At 38.4% G+C, this 25,429-nt stretch overlaps 1 protein-coding gene across 1 annotated transcript in view; it reads right to left on the reverse strand.

Annotated features, from left to right (window-relative positions):
- The window catches only part of Utrn (utrophin), a 402,939-nt gene that overhangs the window by 132,820 nt on the left and 244,690 nt on the right, over positions 1-25,429 (reverse strand). The window contains exon 51 of the mRNA XM_090338004.1: positions 3,662-3,834. Within this exon, the coding sequence (XP_090194130.1) occupies positions 3,662-3,834 (173 nt within the window). The remainder of the gene's footprint in view (positions 1-3,661; positions 3,835-25,429) is intronic.

The following is a 25,429-nucleotide window of genomic DNA, read 5'->3' on the forward strand; positions in this document are numbered from 1 at the left end:
ACAAAAAAGATCTTACTTAATGTAAGAATAAAGGTGACATTAAAAGAAGACCATTCCTCCTTCCCAAGACAAGAAATAAGATCTACCAAGAGAACAGAGTCAAGTCTTTAGAATCCAGCCTGAATGTGCTGGAAAAACACCAAAGCAGTGTTCTTTCTGGATATTGTAGCCACTAGCCACATGTGACTATTTTAATCTAAATTTAGGTTCATTAAAGTTAATAAGGCTGGTGACCCAGTTCATCTGCTGTAACAGGCATATTTTAAGTACTCAATGTGCCACACATGGCTGGCTGTTACTCTACTGATCTGAGCAGATAAAGAATGTTTCTGCCACTGCAAAAAATTGTATTTGGAAGGGATGTATCAGAGGGAAAAAAAGAGAAAGGTGAAAGCAGAATGCCCCTCTATTGGATTTGAGAAAGGGGACCTTTTTGGTTTTATCATATAGCTAAAAAAAATCAATTATCTAAGGCCAAAAGTGGTGACAATTACACTGTAAAATGTTGTCACCTTAAATGCACGATGATGTGAAATGTCAATTTTCTTCAAGAACTTCTAAAAAGATGGCCTCCACTTTTAAGAAGCTCAAAGAAAAAGAAAAGAGAATTTCATTTCTGAACTCTATTTTCGTTCTAATTGACAACTTTCCTGGCCTTGAGAATTATATACTAATGTATATAATGATGTATTAAAACATCATTAAGCTTATAGGTGAACAGTTAAATAAGATAATCTTGCATTAAGTAAATTTAACTTACTAGATTAAACCATATCATTCACAGTACTGAATTTATAACTATATTTTCAATTCATATTTTCCCAGTGCATATAAAATATTATCAGTGTCTGATAATATTCATCTAGCTGAAACTCAGAAGTCTCTTCTTTTACTACAATATACATAAGAATGTATTATTTATTAGACTGCTAAAAAATATTTGGCACATCAAATAGTACCTTAGATTTGAAACAATATTATTACATTTTTGCCATGACTATATCCGGAACAAAGTAGGCCTGCCTTTATAAAAGGGATGGTATATCAATATTCAATGATTAACAGCAGATATCCTCTTTCCTAAAACTGAAGGTAATGTAGGGGGAATATTCTCTGCCCTGATAATAGCAACTTTAGCACAATTAAAACACAATCGGAAATACAAAACCCGTAAGTGTTATATTTTCTAAGAAGCAGAATGGGCGTTCAATGGATGGCCCCCTCCTCAGCTAACTTTGAAGCCAGGCACCTGAACGGGAAAGTTTGGAAGTATTGGCCCACACAGGTTCCGTGCCTTGCCTCGAGTCACTCTCTCCACCATTTTTTCCCAGAATAATTCCTTTCCCTATCATGACACCAAGGAAGTGATATTTCTGGCCACACTGAACATCATGATTTCCACACTTCCGGCTTGCCTAACAGTCTCCTCTCCAAGTTCTCCCTTAGTCCAACCAGGGAATCACTAAATACCTTCTATGGTTCTGCTCAGGAAATTGCCTCTTTTATAAAGCCTTTGATTACCAAAGAAACTAAGATTTACCACTCCATCCTTTAGACTCTACCTCAATCTGACCCAGATCTGTGAGCCTCTAAGGAAAAGACCATAACTTATTTAGGACTAGCAGTGCCCTAACATAGAAGTAATTTCTATTTAAGTGCTGAAGTGCCCAAATGCCCTCAATTGGGCCCTCAAGATAAATATTATTTTAATTTACTATCATATCGATTCATTACCACATTTTACTGGAACAGAAAATCGATCTTAATGATGAAGAAGTCCTTTGATTTCCAAAATTGCATTCTTCATCACCAAAATAAATAACAGTCCAAGTGTACTTCCATGTGTTCCTTCTCTTCAGGTTAGAAAAAATATGACTTGATAGATTTGGTCAATAAATCCCCCTCAAGAGATGAAAGATCATTTGAGCCAACATTGTGTATAAAAACTACACCAGGGCCAGGAGTCTGGCTAGTGGTAGAGTGCTTGCCTAGCTGCATGAAGACCTGAGTTTGATTCCTCGGTACCACATACACAGAAAAAGCCGGAAGTGGTGCTGTAGTTCAAGTGGAAGAGTTCTAGCCTTGAGAAAGCCCAAAGACAGTGCGTAGGCCCTAAGTTTAAGCCTCAGGACTGACAAAAAAAAAAAAAAGTAAAAACTTTAGCAGGATGCCGTGGCTCACACCTGTAATCCTAGCTCCTCAGAAGGCTGAAATTCAGGTTCAAAGCTGGCCCGGGCACTAAAGAACCTGAGACTCTTTCCTCCAATTAATCACTAGAAAAAGGGAAGTGGCTTAGGGGTAGGGTGGTAGCCTTGAGCCAAGGAGCTTAGGGACAATGCCCAGGCCCAAGGGTAGGATGGTAACCTTGAGCTCAAAAGCTCAGGGACTGCTGCAGGCCTAGAGTTCAAGCCCCATGACCCACAAAAACAAACAAACAAACAAAAAAACCCTAAACTAAACTAGGTGCTATGAAGCTCTACACGGACTAAAGCTATCAAGTCATTTCATTTGGTCCTTAAAATGATTGTAAAGGAATGAATATTTTACATTCTGATATGAAGGCTCACAGTGCCTAAGCAATTTACCTAACTGTAGAGAATGCATAGTAAAGCCAAAGATCATTTGGTCTTGAATTTTCTATATAGTCAATGTTAGACTCAGCCAAAGAAACTGGCAGAGAACTTCTTTCCAACATGCCTCTTTTAAATTTTCACTGCATATGATGTTTTCCAGTCAGTAGCCCTTAAACATATCCCCAATTGGGGACTGTGTGCTATCTATTAAATATAATCATAAAATACACTGGAGGCCCCTCCACACACACCCAATAGCACTAGTCATTCTGCCACTCTGAATAATTTTCCAAGGTCTTTCCCTCATGTTATTTAAAATTATTCTCTCCAAATGCAGACATGAACCATCCATTTCCCATTTTAGTGCCCATAAAGAGATACTGCATCTTCCAACTGGACATTAAAACAAAACAAAACAGAACCCTGAGGAAGCAAAGCAATTTCAATAGCAAGACTCAAAAAGAACTAGATTCAAATCCAAACACAGTCCTGTGTCACTTAACAACTGAGAGCAACACACAGTATCGGGCACTTTTGTCAGTTTGCTAACATCACTAGGTGGACTTATACAAACTAAGATAGCCCACAACATACCAGGCAATATAGTTTTATGGGACCACCCACCACACACGCAATTGGCCATTGATGGAATAATGCTATGCGGCACCTGACTGCATCCAATAAAGCAAGGCTTGTAAAGTTCCAAATATAGTATGGGGCAAAGGTAAATAGTAAGGAGCAGGTGTTGATGATATCATTGCTATTAGCATTATGAAGTGTACAGTATGATATGAACACTGGGACCAGTGAGGGACAAGTGGCAGAGAGCACTGGACAAAAGTGGTGCTAAAACTCTAACTTGGAAGCAAAAAAGTCTTTGCATTGAACCAGAGAGAGAGAGAGAGAGAGAGAGAGAGAGAGAGAGGGAGGGAGGGAGGGAGGGAGGGAGGGAGAGGGAGAGGGAGAGGGAGAGGGAGAGGGAGAGGGAGAGGGAGAGAGAGAGAGAGAGAATAACACTGGTGATAGACTCCTCTTTCCATTTCAGATACACAAAAATATAACCCTCCTGTTGGCTGTGATTTTCCCACCTGATGCTAGCCGATTTTGCTTTCAAGTCATTCCACCTTTGGTTCATGTCATCCAGTCGGTGTTGAAGCATAGTAGCCTCTTCAGAATTCCCCAGAGCTTTTACCATCTTCTGTCTGTTTCCATCAATGCTTTTAAATATGTCATTATGGGCATCAATCTCCGCCTGGATGTCCTGCAGAGAGAAGGAAACAAAGAGATAACGCAAATATTGGGATTAAGGTCAGTACTAAATGGGCTTCTGTGTAGAACTTCCTTTTTCTTTTAAATTTGAAAAATACTCCATTTTGCCTTAAATGATAGACAAAAAATTCAAGTGTTACCAACACTCTCACATGGAAAATTATAGACTTGAATTCTTCAATACACTGATTCTCCATTTCTCAAATATAAGACCATGTAATAATCCAGCCAATTAGATGTTAGGAGTTTCAATTCAATGAGCAATTTTTGAAATGGTATATAACTGTTATTACCAAATTATTGAAATGTGCATAATATTAAAGCAGTATTTTCTTCTCTAGACACACTGACATAACTTTCTTGAACACATAAAGTTTTACACAGGTCATTAAAAACAAAGTTTTAACTGTTTTCTTGAATATTTTGACACATTTGCTGGTAGGTAGCCCTTACAATCTTATAAAATTAATCTGAAATTTTGAAGAATGCATTTTCTCATTCATACATTACTCTATTCATGATGTTCTATTATAGAAATCCAAACTGACTTCTTAAGTTTTTCCAACCTCTTAATGGGCGTGGTAAAATTTTAAATAGGAGTATCTGAATGTTCAAGATTGTGTTTTACTTATTTAAAAGTAATTTCTGATAAGCATCCACGGATTTTTATCAAGAACCAAGGTAGAGAGACCTCCAGCTACGTGATTGTTCCCCACCTGCCCACAGACATACAGGAGCAAGAGAGCGGAGGAGGAAGGGGTGTGTAACAACTGGCTGAACTCTAACACTCTGATTAGGAGGTATGGAAGATGCTACCACTTTCTGATCATTCCTGATGAGATCTGTGATGCTAACTTGACACTAATGGGACTAGAGGTACAGAGAGGATAAGAGGAACATAGAGGGTGATACACAATTCCTACCAATATTTAGCCTTCAAGTTTGGAAGCCCTCTGATCTCTAAGGTTATCAGACCTCCATGACAAGGCCTAGTCAGATTCATAGGCCAAGGGTTCTTTGTATAGCCAGAAGGCTTACCCTGGGGCAAGAGCTGAGATTGCTTTATCTTTTGCATCTTACTAGTAGCTCTACCCTGGAGCAGTGAAGACAGGTAAGAAAAGGGCAGTAGGGGAAGAGAATAGGAAACATATTGAGCATTCTCAAGCTTGGCAGTACTCTGGATATTGGTTAGGGGATGTCTTAAACAAATTCTCAGTAGTGAGGGGAAAATCATTGAAATACTGTCTGATATAAAAGAACAACATTGTTCCTAAAGTCCATGAGATGCTTATCAACAATTAACCACTAGAAAACTAGAAGTAATATTGTGGCTCAAAGGTTAGGGCGGTAGCCTTAAACTGTAGAGCTCAAGGAAAACACTCAGGCTCAGAGTTCAAGTCCCACCACCACCAACAACAACAAAAAAATAAATCAAATGTAAAACAGAAAGCTAGATAATACATACATAGATTAGTGCACAAACAAATGCAGGAACAAAATGTATGAAGAACTTCACCTTGATTGACTGGCAAAGTAGCCACTTAAGTGCCAAAAGAAAACAGGAAAAAATTGCATGGGAATATAATAATTATTCTGTTCAATTTCCTCGCTTAAAATGACTAATAAGAAGAGTGCAAAATCATTTAGAAACCTGTACCTGCAAAAAGTCCTGTTTAAGTTTTTATTAGATGTTTAAGATTAAACATAGTTACTGAATTATGTTTCATGGTTGATCACTGGATAATAAAGTACTGATTTTAAAGTCAAGATTACAGCACAGGAGGGTGTGAGATCATGACCTTGTATAGCATGAAATGCAAAAATAAGTGTCCAAAACAAAATAAAAGGTGGCCTTGTTAATGCTTACCTTTGCCACCTGCAAGACTTTCTGAACGTTAAAAAAAAAAAAGAAAGCACCAAATGGTTACTGATAATTAGTATGTGACTATAATCCAGTTAGAAGCACAAAGTAATGTTCTTCCAAGCATTTAACATAAGGCAGTCATGTGCACTGAGGGGCCAGAGTAAGTTACTCAAGGAGACCAACTAGCATCTGAAAATAGGGCCGGAAAAATGTCTTGGGGATTCACTTCAAAAGGAACTTTAAGTAATCTAATATAACATAGAAGGTGAAGAACTGCCAAGGATAAGGAAAAAGAGGCTTCCTATTTTCCTCTCACTAATATACTACCAATAGCATAAGAAACTAATATGCAGAAGAACCCTCCAGAATATGCATACAAAAGCAAACAGTTTTCTATAGGGAATACCCACCACCCAGATTGAAAAACAAACTTCATAAATAATGAAAAGTTTTTATTCACTTACTTCCTATATACTTACTTAATAATGGATATTTTAATACGTGTTGCCTTTAACTGAACATTTCTTCCCTGATACAAAACTGAAAGAGGTGTAACTGCAGATACGGCATGGTAGAAATTATATACATTTTATTTGTTTACAATGTTCTCTATTTAAATAGTAACTGTAACTATGCAGGTAAAAATGCTTCTTCAGATTATAACTAACAGAACTGTTCGAACCTTCTAGCAGAAAATGAAGATGTAAGAGTACTACCAGTAATCTTTCAACAACTAAACTGTGTCAGGCTAGATTCCTCCTCTCCCCAGGGCCCACTGACATACTTTGGGTTTATTTTTGCAGGGTGTATTTACCTAATATTGCATGGATAGGGCAATATTTTCTCTGAAGGAGCTCTGATCTCACTCCTGAAAGTTACTAACAACCTCCCCACCAAGGCCCAAAGCTCTGGCTAACAAAACAAAGTTAACCAGACAGGGAAAATAAATCCACTGTGTTCTTCAAAAGTTAGACAGAATCTCAGAAACCATTTAGGATTATCAGAAATTAAGCAGAATTATTGTCATAGGTGTAAGGTTTTTTTAAAAATTGAAAAAAGTCTCACAATAATCATATAACGTCATTACAGGTTGTAATGTCATATGTTAATATTTGTGAGGTTTCTAAAATAATGGGTAATTGTAATTCATTAATCAATTATTTCGATTGGTTACTGATTCAGTTTCTCAATTAGCTAATCTATGGTGCTATATTTTCTTCCAAGAACTAACCTCACATATTCCCATCACTATACTGAGTCATAGTTTGACCAGCATTAGAGGCACTTTTCACAATCAGGTTGACAGTAGCCTTTATAAATGAAGAAATCAATGCAACAGTGCTCTCTAATCATTATCAGTGATTATAAATCCAATAGAGAAAAAAAATATCTAGGGGCTAAATAGACAAAGCATACAATTTACTGCATTCCCAAGACAATTTGAACAAGGTAATCTGCCATGATCAAGAGTCAATAAACAAACTACATAACCAATGTCAACATAGTAAACACTGCCATCAAGCGAAAACTTTCACAAACAAAACTTGTTCCAGCTCCTTGACTCCATACCAAAGTGTTTCTAAAACACAATAAATCACCATGAAGTAAACTATGGTGGCTTCCCTTGGAAGATATAATCCACATGGATGGAGTTAATCCACACATAGGTACAAGTTTCTTAGGAGCCTTTACTCAGTGTTTCATGTGGCCAAGCTATTGTCTCATCTTAACTCCCCAGTGAGATAGCAAAATCAAACCCAAACAGTTGTGACAACCCAGTCATGAACTATTACATTTCAAATGTTGAAAACTGTGATCCTGGGACACACAATGCCTCATCCCCTGGCCTGTGTAGAAACAGTTCCTTCTGCCCACCAAGTTCTCACTGAGTCTCCTCTCTTAGGCCTACCCAACCTACACACATGCATGCATAACAATGCACATGCGTGTTCCTTTCTTGAATCTTGAACTCAGGGTTTAAATCCCAGCTAATTATTTCTCTGGGGTAGACTTCACAAACACTCAGCTCCACTAGGGCTTCCATCCCTCTCACAGCTTCCACTTCACATTTGATCACTTAAAACTTCCTTGATTAAGACTATAAACTGGATGAGAGGCGTTCTTCCTGTGATCCACTCCATCCATATCAGATGCGTAGTTGGAACTTCAGAAACATGTACTAAAAGCTAAATAACAAATGTATCCTGAAATGTGTAGTTTACTATGCTTCAACCAGGCACATCCATTTTAGAATTCTACATTTCTTCTGGCTAGTTGGGAGATAGAGATAGGAAGATTGTGGTTCAAAGCCAGATTGGGCAAAAAATTCACAGGATTTCCATCTCTACAAGCAAGCTGAGGCAAGCCTATCATCCCAAATACTTGAGAAGCAGAGGTGAAGAACTAAGATCAGCTGCTGGCCCCAGTGAAAGGATAAGTAAGACTCTGAACACCAACAATGAGACCCATCTGGAAAACAAAACGCTAAAAGACTGGGGGTGTGGCTCAAGTGGTAGAGTATTTGTCTAGCAAGTGTGTGACCTGGGATCAATCCCCAGTACTGGGAAGAAAATATAAATATATAAAATTAATTGTTTTAAACTAAGTGACACCATATAGCTTCTTAAAGCCGTAATTGTTGTAAAAGTGGCACATGTCATAAAGAAATTCACTGAGTGGTTCTGTTTGTGTGTTCACTATTGCCCCAAATTACTTAAAAATCATAAAGGTGGGGCCGGGAGTTTGGCCTAGTGGTAGAGTGCTTGCTTAGCATGCACAAAGACCTGGGTTCGATTCCTCGGTACCACATACATAGAAAAAAGCCGGAGGTGGTGCTGAGGCTCAAGTGGTAGAGCTCTAGCCTTGAGAAAGTCCAAGGACAGTGCTCAGGCCCTGAGCTCAAGCCTGGGATTGGAAAAAAAAACAAAAACAAAAACAAAAAAAACATAAAGGTGTGGTACTACCCAGATGCAAGACAAAATACCAAAAACACCTTTGAGGTAGTAACAGTCAACATCACACTGTATGATATAAACAGTGATGGTTAAGCTAATTAGTCTGAGTTGAAAGTTACACAATGAATACTAAAACATCACCCAGAATCCTGTAATCATGCAAACCATTATCTATCATTAAAATTTTTTTAAAATCCAACTTTTAGATAATTCCCATTATCATCAATTATCTGGTAGCTCCCAAGATGAATAAAACTAGATAGCTACTCAAAATGTGATGACAAAGCAAAAGAAAGAACCCAAGTATATTTTGCAAATAGCTCCAGAAGACATCAAAGCCATGAGAATTCCTTTATGAAGCACTTTCAACAAGAAAAATAATGAATTAAAATGAAAACAGCAATAAAACAAAACCAGAGGCTAGAGTGGTCACTTGATAGGTTAGCTTTCATCTCTCTTCAGCTATGACTCTGAACTCTCTGGCGCTCCCCCCATCTCACCCTCAATCCCCCATAGGGCCCCATAGGACTGCTCTCTCCTCATCAGTAGGTTGGAAAATTTGCACCTGTTTGCTTCCAGACACATCTGTCACATGCTCCTCCTCCCTTGGTAGGACGTTCCTTTTTTCTAGATACCACCTGATGGAGGGGTACGAATGGGTCACCTCCTGGGATATCTCCTGAGTTCCTTCTGGAACATCCAGGACTACGTTCTGAAGAAATGAGGGAAGAATACCAAGTGAAGCCCAATCTGTACACCCTGCCTAACTGGATACCACACCCCACATCTCACATTGTGGAACTAGACATCCAGTCATGTGCCAAATACCCACACATGAATGGAAATCACCAAACCACTGGATTCCTGTAAGATCAGAACCAGCCAGTAGCGCTTTACTCATTTCCCTTCACTTCCACAAATCAACTGGGACCTTGAAGTCATGCCGAATGGCTGTCTTCATCTAGAAATGTTTATTGACAAGTCTACCACTCCATCATAGCCATCACTGGAAGGTCTACTAAGGTGTTAACCTCAAATATGTATCGAAATTCAGGTCCCAGTGTTCCACATTGGATTCTAGTTTTCTAGCTCAGAGTCTAAAAAGGCTTCAGAAACCAATTTTTATCTGTAATACCCCAAATATCACCATGAACATGTACAGTTACTGGTATGAGAAAAAGGTACCATCTTGCTGGAGAGTGCTCTCCCTAGAATCAGATCTATGAAGAAAAGACAACTAAGTGGGCAGAAAGCAAAGGGATTTCAAATTGCATATGAAAAACCAACTATATTCAGCTTCTAAATACGTCCTGTATATTTTCCATTCTAGCAACAGGCCTGGGTCTTTCCCTAGAAATGACATGATTAGTTTCAGAGTTGGAGAAAAGAAGGTAACTGAATATGAGAAGTGTGAAGTAATCAGACCTTCCCTGTAATTCCGCTGAATTTTCCTGGTCATGAATCAGTGTAGAATAAACTCCATATATGAAGCCATTTTGTGAAAATACGCATAGGATTTTTTTTAAAAGACTGAACTGGAGAAAAATGTATTCCTGTAAGAAAATCTACTGCAGGTGTCCCACACAAAAAAGTAGACGGAGAATTTCAGGCTGTGAATGACAGCAAGATTGTTCCCTTGAAAGTTTCAAGGAAAAAAAAAAATCTCAAGTTAAGCTTTTTACTGATACATCTAAATAAGCCAGTAGATTTCTCCTACTGTCAATCTACAATACTAGCATAAGAAAAAGAAATATGCACATATTAAGGTTTGGGACTTCAGAGGAAATATATTAATATAGCCAGAACCTGGAAACTGTCAATAAAGTAGCTGGCAGCTGCAGGAAGCAGGTGACTCACCTCTGGAATCTGACCTGAGCTTTAAAATTAATAACAGCAATTACAATACAGAAATCAGACTGCTGACCACCATTACCTCCTCTCAGGGGGTTCAGTAATGAATTATTCATGTAACACATGCCCTAAAGCCCTTTCAGGAAGAAACTGACAAATTTACACAAAAAACAAGCTAACAGATCGCTTTAGGGTCATAAAGTTTTGTCACCTGCTGTTCCCAGCTGCCATAAGGAACATATCGTTTCCAGGCCCCCTTTTAAGCAGTGAGCATACTGTGATCTATCTTTCCTTTTCAGGAATGCAGATGTGTAAAAACCTATCCAAGAGAAAGGCCAAAGTCCACACTGTATTACCAGAACAACCCCACAGCAATACAAGGTTGGGGTGTCAAGAGAGGCAGAAAGAGGGGAGATAGTCAAGGAGCAGCAGAAGTCCTGCACACCTCAGGAAGACTGTGGCAATTGCTTCGGAAAGGCATTCAGGCTTTACAAATGGCATGGCTTCACACCTTTTGTTCCTCTGGTAATTATGATTTTTATAAGGAAAAGCCCATCATTGCTTTAATGTTCATTTTTGCCTTGCTGATAGAGTTGTACTTCCAACAAGAGAAGGGTTATTCACAGTGAAAAGCCACACACACATGGATAACTTGTTGATTTGTGTTCTCAGATAAAAAGGGCTCCACCTCCTTCTGTCTCGTCTATGGAATGGAAATTGAAAGATCCATGCTTGGCATCTCAAGCACTTAAGGAGGGCAGGAACCCTTTGCGTGGCATGTAGAAGTTTCTGTTTTGTTTGAATATAAATGTAAAACAGCATTTGGCAGGCTAGACTTACCCTGCAGTGTGCCAGGAGTCTTCCTATAGAAGAAAGAGCAAAAAAAAAAAAAAGCTAATCTCAGCATTAGAGCCCCACAGTGCCGCCAGGCACATAAAGGTAAAGGAGACAAGCAGTCAGATAAAAAGGGAAAGCTGGGGGTGAGGGGTGCCATCTCATCACCCTGATGCAGCTTTGTCCTGTGCTCAGAACTGGACTGGGACTGTGCCCCATGGGTAGGCAGATTGCAGCCTGAGATAAACAAACCCACGGGGTCTGGAAAACAACCCGCACCTGATGAAGTCAGACTTTTGGCATCGGACCCCAGTGTTTGTTGCTGGGTTTAGTGATGACTTAGTTCCCTCCCTCAAATAAGTTCCAATTAACTCACCACTCGACTTAAAATGCAAATAATCTCTTCTGATGTGGAATTCTAAAACTGACAGACATCAGATGCCTTCCTGACCAGAGAAAGAACTGTTTTCCTTAAAAAAGATAATTCAAAGAAGGTATCAAAGTCAAGTGTGCTTTTATGCTTCTATGTTTTTATAAACAACATGAAAGAACCCAGGAAGCCACAGAGTTAGATGCTACTGAAATGCATATTTTTAAGCAAAGAAGAGAAAGGGGAAAAACAAGAAGAGAGAAGGGGGAGAAAAAGTACATTCCTAAAGTTTGTGCTTTCATACCTTTTCAAATTTTGTCAGCAATTCCCGTAAGCTGAAGTTCAGACCAATCATTGTCCAGTAGCCCTTGAAGCCTACATCTTTCTGGCAAACTTCCTTCGGACAACAGCGTTCAACTTCTAAAAGCCGTATCTTTCCTGGCTATACGTTAAAATCCTTTGTAAAATCCTTTATAAGCCTTGCCCTTGAGCTATGGTCCATGAGTAGCAGCAGCAGCTTAAGCTGGGACATCTTAGCCACCTCACCGTGGTTCCGTCTTTTCATGGACTTCTCAGCACACAAGGCATAGACCTCTTCTTGTGTTTTCTGGAAGCTGTGTGCCCAGAGCCTGGCATCTCTCCTTTTTCTCTGGGAAATCCCAGGATCCCCTTCTGCTCACCTCACTAATGACCTGCAGGCTACCACTTTGCTCTCCTGAATTCAGGCTTAAAATTTGGTCTCAATTACATGCAGAGAAAAAAAGAAGCAGCAGCTATAGCCTGGAAACTTGAAAGAGAAAAGGGGGCAAAAAAAAAAAAAAAAAAAAAAAAAGAGCCAAGTATTACCAAGTTCCTCCATCCAGACTAGTCTCAGAAAAAGGAAAAAAAAAAAGTAAAAAGCCAGTTTTCAAAAAGGCCTGACTTATAGAGAGTTCCAGCATGGAGTGTCCGTCCTCTTAAGCTTAAAGAAACTCCAGAACACTGCATGAGGGAGAGCACCACTGGCTTTCCACTCTGCCAGACACCCAGCAGGCCAGGTTGCTATGGTAACCACAAAGCTAGTTTCTGTCCATTTCCCTAGCTCTGCCTAGGCCTATGGGATGCTGTCAAGGCGGCAGAACTAAAGTTGGGAAAAAAAAAAATTGTTCTGTATCTTTCTGGAGAAAAGTTCTCACAGCCACAAATCTCAGGATCCTCCCCTGTAGGGTCTGCACAGAGGAGAGCAGTCAGCTCCTGCAGCTCCCCTGGCTGATCTGAGTGCACTGTGCTAATCTAAGTCTCTCTCCAGCAGTTGTTTATTGTTTTAATCAGCATTCTCCTTTTCCACCACCCCTCACACAGTTTGAAGTGCAGCTCACTCCCACTTCCTGGAGGCCTCCCAACCCTAAACTCCACTACAGTATCTCTTACATTGTCTCAATCCTGAATGGATGACACATCTATACACACACACACACACACACACACACACACACACACACACAGAGCCCTGGGGGCCCACCCAGGAAAAGAAAAGGGAGTGGATGTCTAACTAACATAAGTCACAAAAGAAAGTAGGTGTGATTAATTTTTAGTATTTAAAGGTAAAATGATGAGAAAAATACCTTTCAAAGAAAAGTTCTTTGATCTCACTGATACCACTAAAAGTCACTCAGTCTGTTCTCATGGGAGAGTTTACTTGTTTCTGATGCAAAATTTCACATGCCAAAAGACTTTTAAACTTTAACAGTCCAAATGATAAATTCTTTGTAATGAGCTTGTGGTCATTATTCCAAAGCAAAATGTAATGTATTACAGAGCTATTTAGTATACCAGCAAAAGCTAAGTATGACAGGAATGTCCATATGAAATGTATTTTTTTTTTAGCTGTGTAGGGCATTACATGATAAGCATAGTGGGCTTTTAATGGTGACAAGATCATAAATGGAATGATGTTCATTTTAATAGAACTAAGTTTACTTTTCACATCAGGGCACAGTACAAGGTAAGAGGGATCTCTAAAAATAGATGATTCATCTCCTAAAAGGCTATTTGAACTACTTAAATGTCAAAACCATTAACCCTCTTTAATCATATGGAGAAAGGGATTCCATTTAACAGCAGGAAAGAGTAAAAACCTACCAGGAACAGTACACAAAGTGATGATTGCTTCAGATGGGCAAAACAATTTTCTTTCTACATCATATCCAACTTATTTTTATATCAGCATTTAGATAGCATGTGCTTTACATATGTCCATTTGTACAGGCTTTCCAAACAATTTCATTACTTATTCATAAAAATACTATATGTCCCCAGGGGCAAAATGGCTTTATGACATTTCAAAAGAATATGTTTTACACCTTAGAACACCAAAGTCAGATACAGATATATATGAATATTGTGGGTTTCAAAACAATCATGTGAATCTTACGGTTATCCAGAAATGCATCAGAAAACAATCTGCAATTTGGATCTAAACACAGAATAGGTATTGGCTTGATGACCAACTATCAAAAAGGTGGGACAAAAGTCTTAAGAGAAACTGACCAGATCAAGTCAGAGCTTGGGAGAAAGGGGGTGGGGGAGGGGGGCCGAGAGGAGGGAGACCCTCATGCTGAGATCTTTCAAGAGCAACAAATAAACTTTTTGCATAAATACAAGACAAAAGAAACCATCAGTCCCTAGCCACCACCACTGCTACTACCACCACACACACACACACACACACACACACACACACACACACACACACACAAAGCAGAAAGAAAGAAAGAAAGAAAGAAAGAAGAGAGAGAAAGGAATAATCTTTCTCAGCTGGGCAAACTTCCAAGCTACCACCCAGTGTGTTGGAGGACGGTGATATGAGACATGTGCAAACATGCCTTCTTCCATGCACATATCAGAAGAGGGAATTAAATAAAAACCCTGCCAAACACCAAAGGATAGAAGACAATCGCTTTTCTCCAGAGTAGACTGTTCATCTCAGAATGATTTCACACCAAGACAAGGATATTACATGATTTGAGGAGCCCCAAATATCAAGATGAGAGAAAAGTGACAGCATCCTTCCTATGGGAAAGTACTTCCACCATATTGAATGTAGGAAACTTCGAAGAGGTTAAGAAAAGAGATGGAGAATACGTATGTTACCATCTAGTCATTAGAGGATTCAGGAGTCATGGGACCAATTGGGCCAACTACGTATTCTTAGAACTGAAATCCTATGCCCATCTGTGCAAAAGACAGAACACTTAGATCAACTATACTTACCTCAACTACAGTTATAAAATAAAGAAACAAAGATACAAACAGAGCTATGATGACGCCATCATTAGGGGAAGGGCAGGGCACAAATGTAATTGGAATCATTCAAAAAGAAAACATTTAATTCTTAACCAATTTTAGTTCTATGGTAACTATAGTCTCAATAAAGCATGGGAAAACAACTGTATTTTATTTAGTTAAGTTAGTTCATTCTAGGATTTAAGCCCAGGCTATCTCTCAAGCTAAGCATATAACTAATCACTGAGCAAGAATTATAGACAAATGGTTCATTTTTGTACAAACCTCAAAACAATCTATAAAATTTAGACAGCTAATTATTTAATATATCATTCAGACATAATGTGATCTTTGATAAATGACATACTAAAACAGAGACTTGTGAAGTGCAATCTGCCTTATAAACATAACTGCTTTATCAGGCACAGTGACTCATGCCTATAATCCTAGCTACTCAGTAAACTGAGATCTGAGGATTGCGGTTCAAAGCCAGGCTGGGCACTAAAGTCCGTGAGACTCTTATCTCCAGTTAACCATTAGAAAACTGGAAATGATGCTGTAGCTCAAGGGGGTAGCCTTGAGCTGAAGAGCTCAGGGACAAGGCCCAGGCCCAGAGTTACAGCCTCATGACTTGGAGGGGGCAGGGAACTGTTTTACTATGAATTTATATTTTATAATTATAAACAAAAATAGTCTGTCAGTCAGTAAATAAAATATCAACCAGTAACCTATTTTACATTTCCATGCTTTGTTTTAACCAAGCACTCCTTTAATTCATTATCTCGTGTAATGTAAAAATCACGCTAAAAGCCACCCATGGAAGCCACATATCACACCAGGAGACTTAGTAAATGGGATGATGACATTTGAAGTAGCTGACATTTTGACAATTTAGTGTGTACAAATAAACTGTTAGCTAATCCTCAGGAGATGGGATAAATTCAAAACAGCCAATCCTACTTTATAGATCCACACTGAATATCCTAGAAATCTCTTGCTAAATAAGCTACCATCTCAAACATAAATGCCTAGCTCTATGAGAAAACAGAGGTTCTAGAACAACAGGGAAGCACAAGAAAATCCAGTCATAGAATCAATAAAATGTCCAATTTGAATTACTTAATGAAAAGCACATTCCACTGTCCATATGTCTATTAGCTTTGGCAAAACTTTCAAAATTAGGCTAATTGTAAAAGTTTTGCAGTTTAAACCTATATTTCATATATATATATATATATATATATGTATAGGCTTTGCTAAAAGGTGACTTACTTAGTCATTTTATTAAGGCAATAAAGAGATTCCTCTAGCTCAGGCAGTCTGCTTTGCAGAAAAACAAACAACTTACTTCTATAGAAAATCTTACACCATCCTTCCCACTAAATACAAAGTTCAATTTTTAAAAAACTGGTAATAATGAAATATGTGTTCTGTGTAAAAGTTAACAGGTGTTCCTTTATAGTGGCCAAAGACAAAGAACAAAAAGAGAGCCTACTTAGGAGCCTCTAAAGTAAAGCATATGGGGGTCAATGGGTGGTTACCAAGACTAACCTCTTCTGGCTCACTCGTTTCTAAATGAAGAGCTTTGGGAACCCAGAGGAATACTGACTTCTTGTAAGCTCATTCTGAGTCAAGCAACAATCCAACGTATTTCTTCTGAAAGAAATTCTCCTTCCTAGATCCCTATTAACTTGGGGGGGGGGGTAATTTAAAACTAAAATGATCAGAGACTTCAACTCTTCATCTACTACCACTGACGTTCCATTAGGAAAGTCCACTCCATCCGTTACAGCTTTCCAGTTCATGTCTGCCCCCAGTGGAGTTTGTCAGCTGCTAGCTATTTAAGGTAATATACAGCCCTAAAGGGCAGAAGGTCCAACCCAAAGATGGAGGCCTGAGGCCCCTGAGTGAAAGGAGAACTTTCCTTTTATCCCAGGAAGTTCAGGCAATATCCCTTGCACACAAAGAATCATTTTTTAAATGGCCACTTCTTCAGTAAATGCCATCTAGTTCAATAATGCTGTGACTACCAATCAGGAAATAAAATATGAAATTCCTAAGAAAAAAGATTTAGTATTTATTTCTGTACCACAGCCAGAATGTGCTAACCGACATGTTAAATGACACAAAGACCTTTTTCTCTTTGAAGAGAGGGGGCAAGTGAGGAAGCAGTTCCTCAGGATTAGAAATGCCAGCTGATGTCTTCTGACTGAGCCAGCCAGGTGCAGGGGTCAGTTACCAACAACCTTCTAAACATTCAATGTGAATGGTTCAGAATGTACTTTATGAGGTGACTAAAGATAATGCCGAGACAAGTTAATATTTCCAAACCATATCCTTCCAAAAATACTACTACTACTAATGATGATAATAAAACAGCCAACAAGGCTGAAATAACTCCAAGCAGCCACACCTCAACATTCCAGGAGTCTACTGACAGCCCAAGCCTGGAGATTTGCAACAGAATCACAAGGGGCTCTGGAAAGAAGTGCTCCTTCCCCAACTTTCCATTTGGAAAATAAAGGCCAAAATTAAAATACAGATTAATAATATCAAGAAAAATATCAACATTCAAAGTACTATTTTCACTCACAAGTGTAAAAGCTGGTACACTTCCCAGAAGGACATTGTTCCTATAATCTAAATATATATTTGAGGAACTCAATATAGGGTAAATATAAAGGAAGTTCAACCACATAAGAGAAGCTATAATTCTGTGTTCAACACTAAGAGGAGTTTGGTTATTTGGTTGTTTGTTTTGGTCTGATGCAGGCTAATATGATCGCAACTGAACCACTGCTTCAATAAGGCATGGCCACATGCCTATCGAACTCCTGGCTTAGTGTCACATCTAGAATTCTCTCTAATTCTACCCTCAGGTATACTCCAAAAACCCAACCATTCAACTTCTCTGAATACAAAATAGCCATTCAACACACTTACCGTATTAAACACTTAAACGGGCGTCCCGAAAAGTCACAGAGAATAATCATTTTTTAAATTTCCTCCAGAGTTAACATCATGTGTCTTCACCTCACACGTCTTCCCTGTTGTTCTAAGTATAGAGTGCTACATTATATTTTTGTTCCTTCCTCCAAAAGTTCTTCATAGACAGTGAACCCAGACCCAATATTATGCAACTTGTAAGAAAAACCAGTAGGCTAACTAACAGAGACTACAGAATTTCTACTGACAGAATTAGGCCAAGCAGTTAAATTTCCTAAAATCTGTAAGAATCTGAAAAACTGAGAAATGGGATAGTTCAATAACACGCATCAAATGTAAAAACATACGCAAATTTGGCTCCAAAACACATTGCTAGGATTCACAAACACATGTACACATACAGATGCAAGAACACTCAATGAGCTGGGTGCCAGTGGCTCGAACCTTCAATCCTAGCCACTCAGGAGGCTGAGATCTCAGACCGTGGTTCAGAAACAGTTCAGGCAGGAAAGTCCAAGATATTCTAATCTCCAATGAAGCAGCAAAAAGCTGGAAGTAGAGCTCAAGTGGAAGAGTACTAGCCTAACAACAGTGCTCAGGCATGGAGTTCAAACACGTACAAACACACACACACACACACACACACACACACACACACACACTGAACAGCATGACATAGCAAAAAGCCATCTAAATGTCCATCAACAGGAAAATGTGCAAAAAATATTGGCAAGTTCACAGAATGAAATTCTATGCCACTATGGGAAAGACAGAGGCATGCTAACAATTTCTAGTGAATGCTACATAAACAGGATATGTAGATAGATATATTAAAGAGTAGAGAGTAATATAATCCATTGAAAGGTATAATCTAGGAAAACTCTGGAAGGATTTATAGAAAACATTCTGGAAAGAAGACAACAATAATGGTTACCTTTGAGAGAACAACTGCAGTTACATCTAGAAAGGGATGCTTATTTTAACATAAATATGCTTATTTTCAATGTATGTATAAAATAGTGGGAAAGCCACCATATAATGTGCTACTTCTTCCACACAACATTAAAATCAACAGAAAACTATTGAGCACAAAACATTTCTCTTTCTAGGTAATATCCATTCCATGAATGGTGGTAGCATCTGTGTATTGGAAAGTTAATACCACCAGAAACAATCATATTTGTCTCTGAAAGCTCAGATGTTTTGAAGTGCCAGATGGTCCACCATTGTAGAAAATCAGCTCCCAATAAAAATAAGTCTTCAGCTGCATAAGGCTAGTCAATGGTAAACTTTTCTAAAGGACACTGAGACAAAGACTTTTTGTTCTCATTAGTTACTCTATAACCAGAAAGACCTGCTTATTTCAGTAATAACTTTGGGTCTAAATAGGCACTATATCATTCAAATTACTCTCTTTTTAAGGAAACAAGTACTCCTACTGTCATTCCATACTGTGAGATGCTGTGTGTGTGTGTGTGTGTGTGTGTGTGTGTGTGTGTGTGTGTGTGTGTCTAGAATGGCTATAACAGTCAACTGGTAATAGCCAGCTAAGCATCCTTTAGTGAACACTGGGAAGATGAGAGCAAAAGAGATGGTACATTGCCACAGTAGCTCCCTTTGTGGACTGGAGTTAGAGTACTTAAGAAAGAAGACAGGGCCGGGAGTTTGGCCTAGTGGTAGAGTGTTTGCCTAGCATGCACAAAGACCCAAGATTTGATTCCTTGGCACCACATACATAGAAAAAAAAAAAAAGCTGAAGTGGTGCTGTGGCTCAAGGATAGAGCTCTAGCCTTGAGAAAAGTCCACGGATAGTACTCAGTACCTGAGTTCAAGCCCCACAACTGGCGAAAGAAAGAAAAGGAAGGAAAGAAAGAGAGAGAGAAAGAGAGAGAAAGAAAGAAGATAGACCTGCAGGTCTGTTTATCATATCAGTAGAAGGGAGGCTTGATGTACTGTGCTGGTCCCTATTTTCCAGAGAAAGTGAAGGAACTCTATTACCACAGATTAAGCTGTCATCTGGCACCTTGTTTAGGATCAGACAGTATAGTCAGTGTGAGGGGTGACTTTGGAATGACCTGGCACCTTTACCTCTGCATTAGAAATTGTCAGAGGAAGAAACTGAAAGCAGAACTCACAGCCTGATCTGATCAGAATGATGTCTTAACTTGGAAATTAAAATAATATTATAAGCGAAATAAAGCTCTTAAAACTCCTATAGTGAATCCAATACTTATTCATGTAAATTGAATGAGTTAAAATCATAACACACACACACCCTACCCAAGCAATGTTAGTATTGCACAGAACAGTTCTGGAATACAACTTTGGGAGGATACAATTATAATCAAATTCTTGCAATAAAATGCATACCTTTTTTTCAGTTGTACTACACCTTTTCAACAGTAATACCACACCCATACTGAGCATTATTCTTCACTATTGCTAATATACAAAAACTAAACATGCACTCAGAGGTCTACCTGAGGTTAACTAGAAGTTTCAAAATACAATGCAGGTAATAAGGATGCTCTAAAAACTGTGTCATATTGAAAATGTGAATGAAGAAAAAGCTTACATGTAATGTAAATGTCTCCAGAAGAGTTTGAGGACTACTAATGTTCTTACATCTGTTTGTATTAACCTGTGCCAGCTGTATTTCCATTCACAAAGCCATTGAGTGCTCCTTTACAGTTGTGACTACATGCACATTTTTGAAAGGTGATAGGAAAGTTTTATTAAGAGAGAAATATGGCTGAGAAAGACCACAAGATTTTTCTTGGCCAGACAGCATGTCAGCACATCTTAAGTTATTTTGCACTTTCCAAGTTATATAAATGTTTTAAAGCCTTCAAATTATCCTAAAGCCCATGCTCTCTATAGTAAGATTATGTAACTCGGTGTAAGGAGAACTTTAGTCCTTTAGAAGATAGCTTTCGTGCCCGGAAGCATGGCCTAGCAGTAGGTGCTTGCCTAGCATGTAAGAAGCCCCAGCTTGGATTCTTTAATAGCACATACACAGCAAAAGCCAGAAGTGGTGCTGTGGCTCAAGTGGTAGAGCACTAGCCTTGAGAAAGCTCAAGGACAGTGCCTAGAGCCTGAGTGCAAGCCCCAGGACAGAGGAGAAAGGAGGAGCAGGAGGAAGAGGAGGAGGAGGAGGAGGAGGACAGCTTTCTCTTTAGAAATTGTTCATTCTACCATGAAGTAGTCTGAAAGGCAATAGAAAACATGTAATGACCTGAGAACATTAGTGAATGTTACGTGTGAACGTCATCACTTACTATAGTAGTAGTAATTCATCTGAGTCCTAAGATCTTTCATAGATAAATTAAAAAATGTAAGGATTTCTACATCAAAGACCAATGTCATTTCTGACAGCTATTTCCCTTTAGGAAATGTTGTTATTCCATGTAAATTTTTCTCTTATCAAGAAAAACTTAGTCACTGGCATCATATAATTGATCATTAATGGCAACAAATACTTATTGTGAGTTGGAATAGTTTTAGTTATAGGACCAGGAAGACTTTCCTACCATTATCTGCAGCACTGAGATTTAAAGGGAAAAGATTCTACTGAATTTTTCTATATTTCTGAAAAATTAACACAAACTCTGAAACTAGATTACCATATGTTATTCTGAGAGGATAAACGCATGGTATTTTAAAATATTTTTGCATATTTTCATCATCATGTTTATAACTAGCAAAGAGTTAACATTTGTCTATTATTAGCAACAAAAATTTAAAATAAAAGTTCATCACTGATCACAAGTTATTAAAAAGCAATAGCATGTAATAAAATATTCATCACCTCAGTGAAGCCAATCTTAAAATAGCAGGGCTCTTTCTATTTCAGACTTATCCCAAGAGAATGTAACCATCTCTCATACATAGTCAACAACTGAACAACAGTAATTGAGTTACTGAATCAATGTCATGCCTACTATCCCCAAATAAGCTCAAAAAGTGATTTGATGACATAATTGAAGAGATATTGGAGATATTCAAGATATTCAGCTCATACCTACAATCCTAGCTACTTATGAGGCTGAAATCTAAAGATCATGGTTTAGAATCAGGCCAGAAAATAGGAAAGTGGTGCCAGTAGCTAAAAGTGATAGAGCACTAGACTTGAGCAAAAACGCTCAGGGACAGTACTCACACCCTAAGTTCAAGCTCTATGACCAAGGAAGGGGAAAAAAAAAGATAATCAAGATATTGTTAGATGCAGGGGCACCGATAGCTCACACTTGTAATGCTAGCTACTCAGAAGGCTGAAATCTGAGGATCATAGTTCAAAGCCATCCTGGGCACAAAAATCTGTGAGACTATTATCTCCAAATAACCACCAGAAAACTGGAAGTGGTACTGTGGCTCAAGTGGTAGAGCATTAGACTTCAGTTGAAGAACCCAAAGTTCCAGCCCCACAATCAACAACAAAAATAAAAAACAAGAAAGAAAGAAAAAAAATTGGTAGATGCAGACATTTATAAAGTTGCCAAACTACTCAGTTATAGTTACCAAACTATATATTAATACCAAAATTTATATCAAGTGATTTATATTAAGATTACCAGACTAATAGGACTCCCCCCCCAAAAAAAACATTCTCAAGACTGATCATAGCACTGTTCCCTGCACCATTACTAAAGCAAATTCTAAGTTACACCTCTTATATATAATGTTCTCCCAAAATAAGAGATATTTCAGTTTTACTACAAACAGTTCAAGCTTAACCTCATAACAAAAAGTTAATTTGTCTGCATTTTTTAAGTTCTACTTTAAATTTTAAAAGAAAGTGCTGCCCTCTTGTGAAATGAGGTAGAAGATTTATCATTTCACTGACAGGTAAATACAATAAAGAGATAAAAGTTAAATGTGAACATTGAAATAAAAATAGGGTTCACAGGGAGGAGAATGACAGAAGGAGTAACACTGATCAAGATATATGATGATGATGACAACGACAACACCAATGAAAGAGTTTATCTCAACATTGTATGTTTCTTATAAGTACTCTCCCATAGTCCCTTGGCAAATTTTCCAACTAAATGAGAGACAAATGACCGGTGTTTACACTTGTACTATAACTGAGAAATAATCAATTGCCATAGAATGGAAGGTGGTGGGATTATCTGTGCATTACCGAGGGGAGAAGCGGACAAAGGTCAGCAAAGAGGAGAATGAATGACCTGGGAAAACAGTTCAACTCCCTACACACATGACACTGAGAAGATTTACTTGCCTTTCCTTTTCACTCTCTTGTAAACATTTCAATTCCACTAAATTTAGAATGATGTTGTGATGAAGTGAAATCGCACAGGTTAAATAATAGGGCTTTGTCAGTGCTTACTGTCACAGGCATTTAAGCCACACAGCCTCTATGAAGAATATCTGGGAAAATGTTGCAATATTTGCAGAAAACATTGGGGAAAAAAAATAAGACGTATTCTTTTGCAGGAGCTTACACTGTGAGCTATAAAATGCAAGAATACATGTGAATTCACTTATTGAGTGGTTTCAAAGAACAAACATGAGCACATTGACAAGTCACAGAACTTTCTACAGGGTTAAGCATCTAAAGCAGAATATACTTACTTAAAAGGTATTAAACCTAGGGGCCAGGAGCGTGGCCTAGTGGTAGAGTGCTTGCTTAGCATGCATGAAACCCTTGGTTTGATTCCTGGGTACCGCATACGCAGAAAAAAGCCAGAAGTGGTGCTGTGACTCAAGTGATAGAGCTCTAACCTTGAGGAAAGCCCAAGGACAGTGCTCAGCGTTGAATCCAAGCCCCAGTACTGACCAAAAAATAGGTACTGAACCCAGACACGGTGGTACAGTCCTAAAGTACTCACACTGGAAGAGTGGGAATTCAAGGCAACCTTGAGCTACATAGGTATAATATCAGAAACAAACAAATGAACAAAAAAGCCTGAAATCCTAGCACTCAGGAGGCTGAGGAAAGAGGATCTGGAGTTTGAGGTCAACCTGGGCTATCTCTGGGCATGATCAGATTCAAAAACAAACAAACAAACAAACAAAGTCCTGTTTGAGTGACAAACAACAGTGACTCACTAACCTATATTCACCTGGGATTCAGAAACGAATAGCAACCATTTATATGCAAATAGTAGAAACATTAGAAGTGCATTCTTTGTACTGTTTCTATGTAAGTAGTTGTACATCTTGATCAATGTCACCCTTTCATTATTTTCTTCCATCCCTTTCAACCCAGCCATTCCTCTCAATTTTCTTATTTTCAAAGGATATATATATATATTGAATATTATAACTTTTTTTTCCTGCCTCCTTCATCTCTTCCCCAAATCTTTCATGCACCATTTTCTTGCTGTTCATTTTGTTGGACTGTTAGTTTTCTTTGAATTCTCCCCTGCAAATACCATACCTCAACAGATACATCTGTGTATACTTGCATATAACCTTGTGTGTGACTAGCTGTATATATGAAAGAAAACATGCATTCTTTGTCTCTCTGGGCCTGACTTACGTGTTCATTTAGAATAATTTTTTCCAGGTCCATCTATCACTTTGCAAATGATATATCATTCTTCCTAATGGTGAATATCATTTTGGTGTTGTTCTAGAACTTTCCATTTTAAAACACTGGTCTGATTCTCAGTACATTAAAGGAATATTATTAAACCTTCAGGAATTGTTGTGTAATGTTGAAGACCTTTTGTCAAATTAAAAGTCACCTTCTGATAGTTTGGCTTGCCTAGTAGGAATCTTTGTGCTTGAATAGATTTTCTTTACTTTGAGTACATCTCAAAGTATCATGACTCTGTCATGACAGGACTGTGCAGCAGAAAAGTGCCTCAGGGAAGATTGAATCTTGTGTTTAGTAAAATGATACACCTTTGGAATGACTTCCCATTAAAAAAATTTCATTTTAAAACACTGCGAGGATAGAGGAAAGGCAGACAAACTGTTCTATTATTTTAGCCAACCAGTTGCTTCTCTGTTCAAATAGCAGCCAGCCACAGAGGAACTGAGAACACTACAGTGAGCTAATTGAGAACAAAAAATCTCCAATGAAATGTTAAGGAAAGGAAATTAACATGCACATGATTTATAAATGTTTACCTCAGATAATGCTTTGGCTTCACTGGACTCAGGTCACAAGAAATGTTGACCCAACACCCACTGCTGAGAATGTTCCACACAAATAAGTAAATGTTAAAAGTGGGGAGGGGGAAAAAGCCATGCTTCAGTAACTTTTCAGGCTAAATGGAGTCACATGACACTGTACTACTAATTTTCTTAATCTTGTGTAAAGGATGGAGGGCCGAGAAAGTGAATCATGAAGTATACAGCAAGGGGGGCGGGGAGGAGGGAGGGAGACAGACACAGACAGAAAGAGACAGAGACAGAGAGAGAGAGAATCCAACTTCTTATTGCTAGTTGTTTAATCAAATAAGAATAAATGTTCATTGACCCACATTAAACAGCAAGTTCAGAAAATAAGAGAAATGCACAGAGTACAGCC

Source organism: Megascapheus bottae, chromosome 8 (assembly GCF_031878675.1).
Source record: "Megascapheus bottae isolate mThoBot1 chromosome 8, mThoBot2.hap1, whole genome shotgun sequence".
NCBI lineage: Eukaryota > Metazoa > Chordata > Mammalia > Rodentia > Geomyidae > Megascapheus > Megascapheus bottae.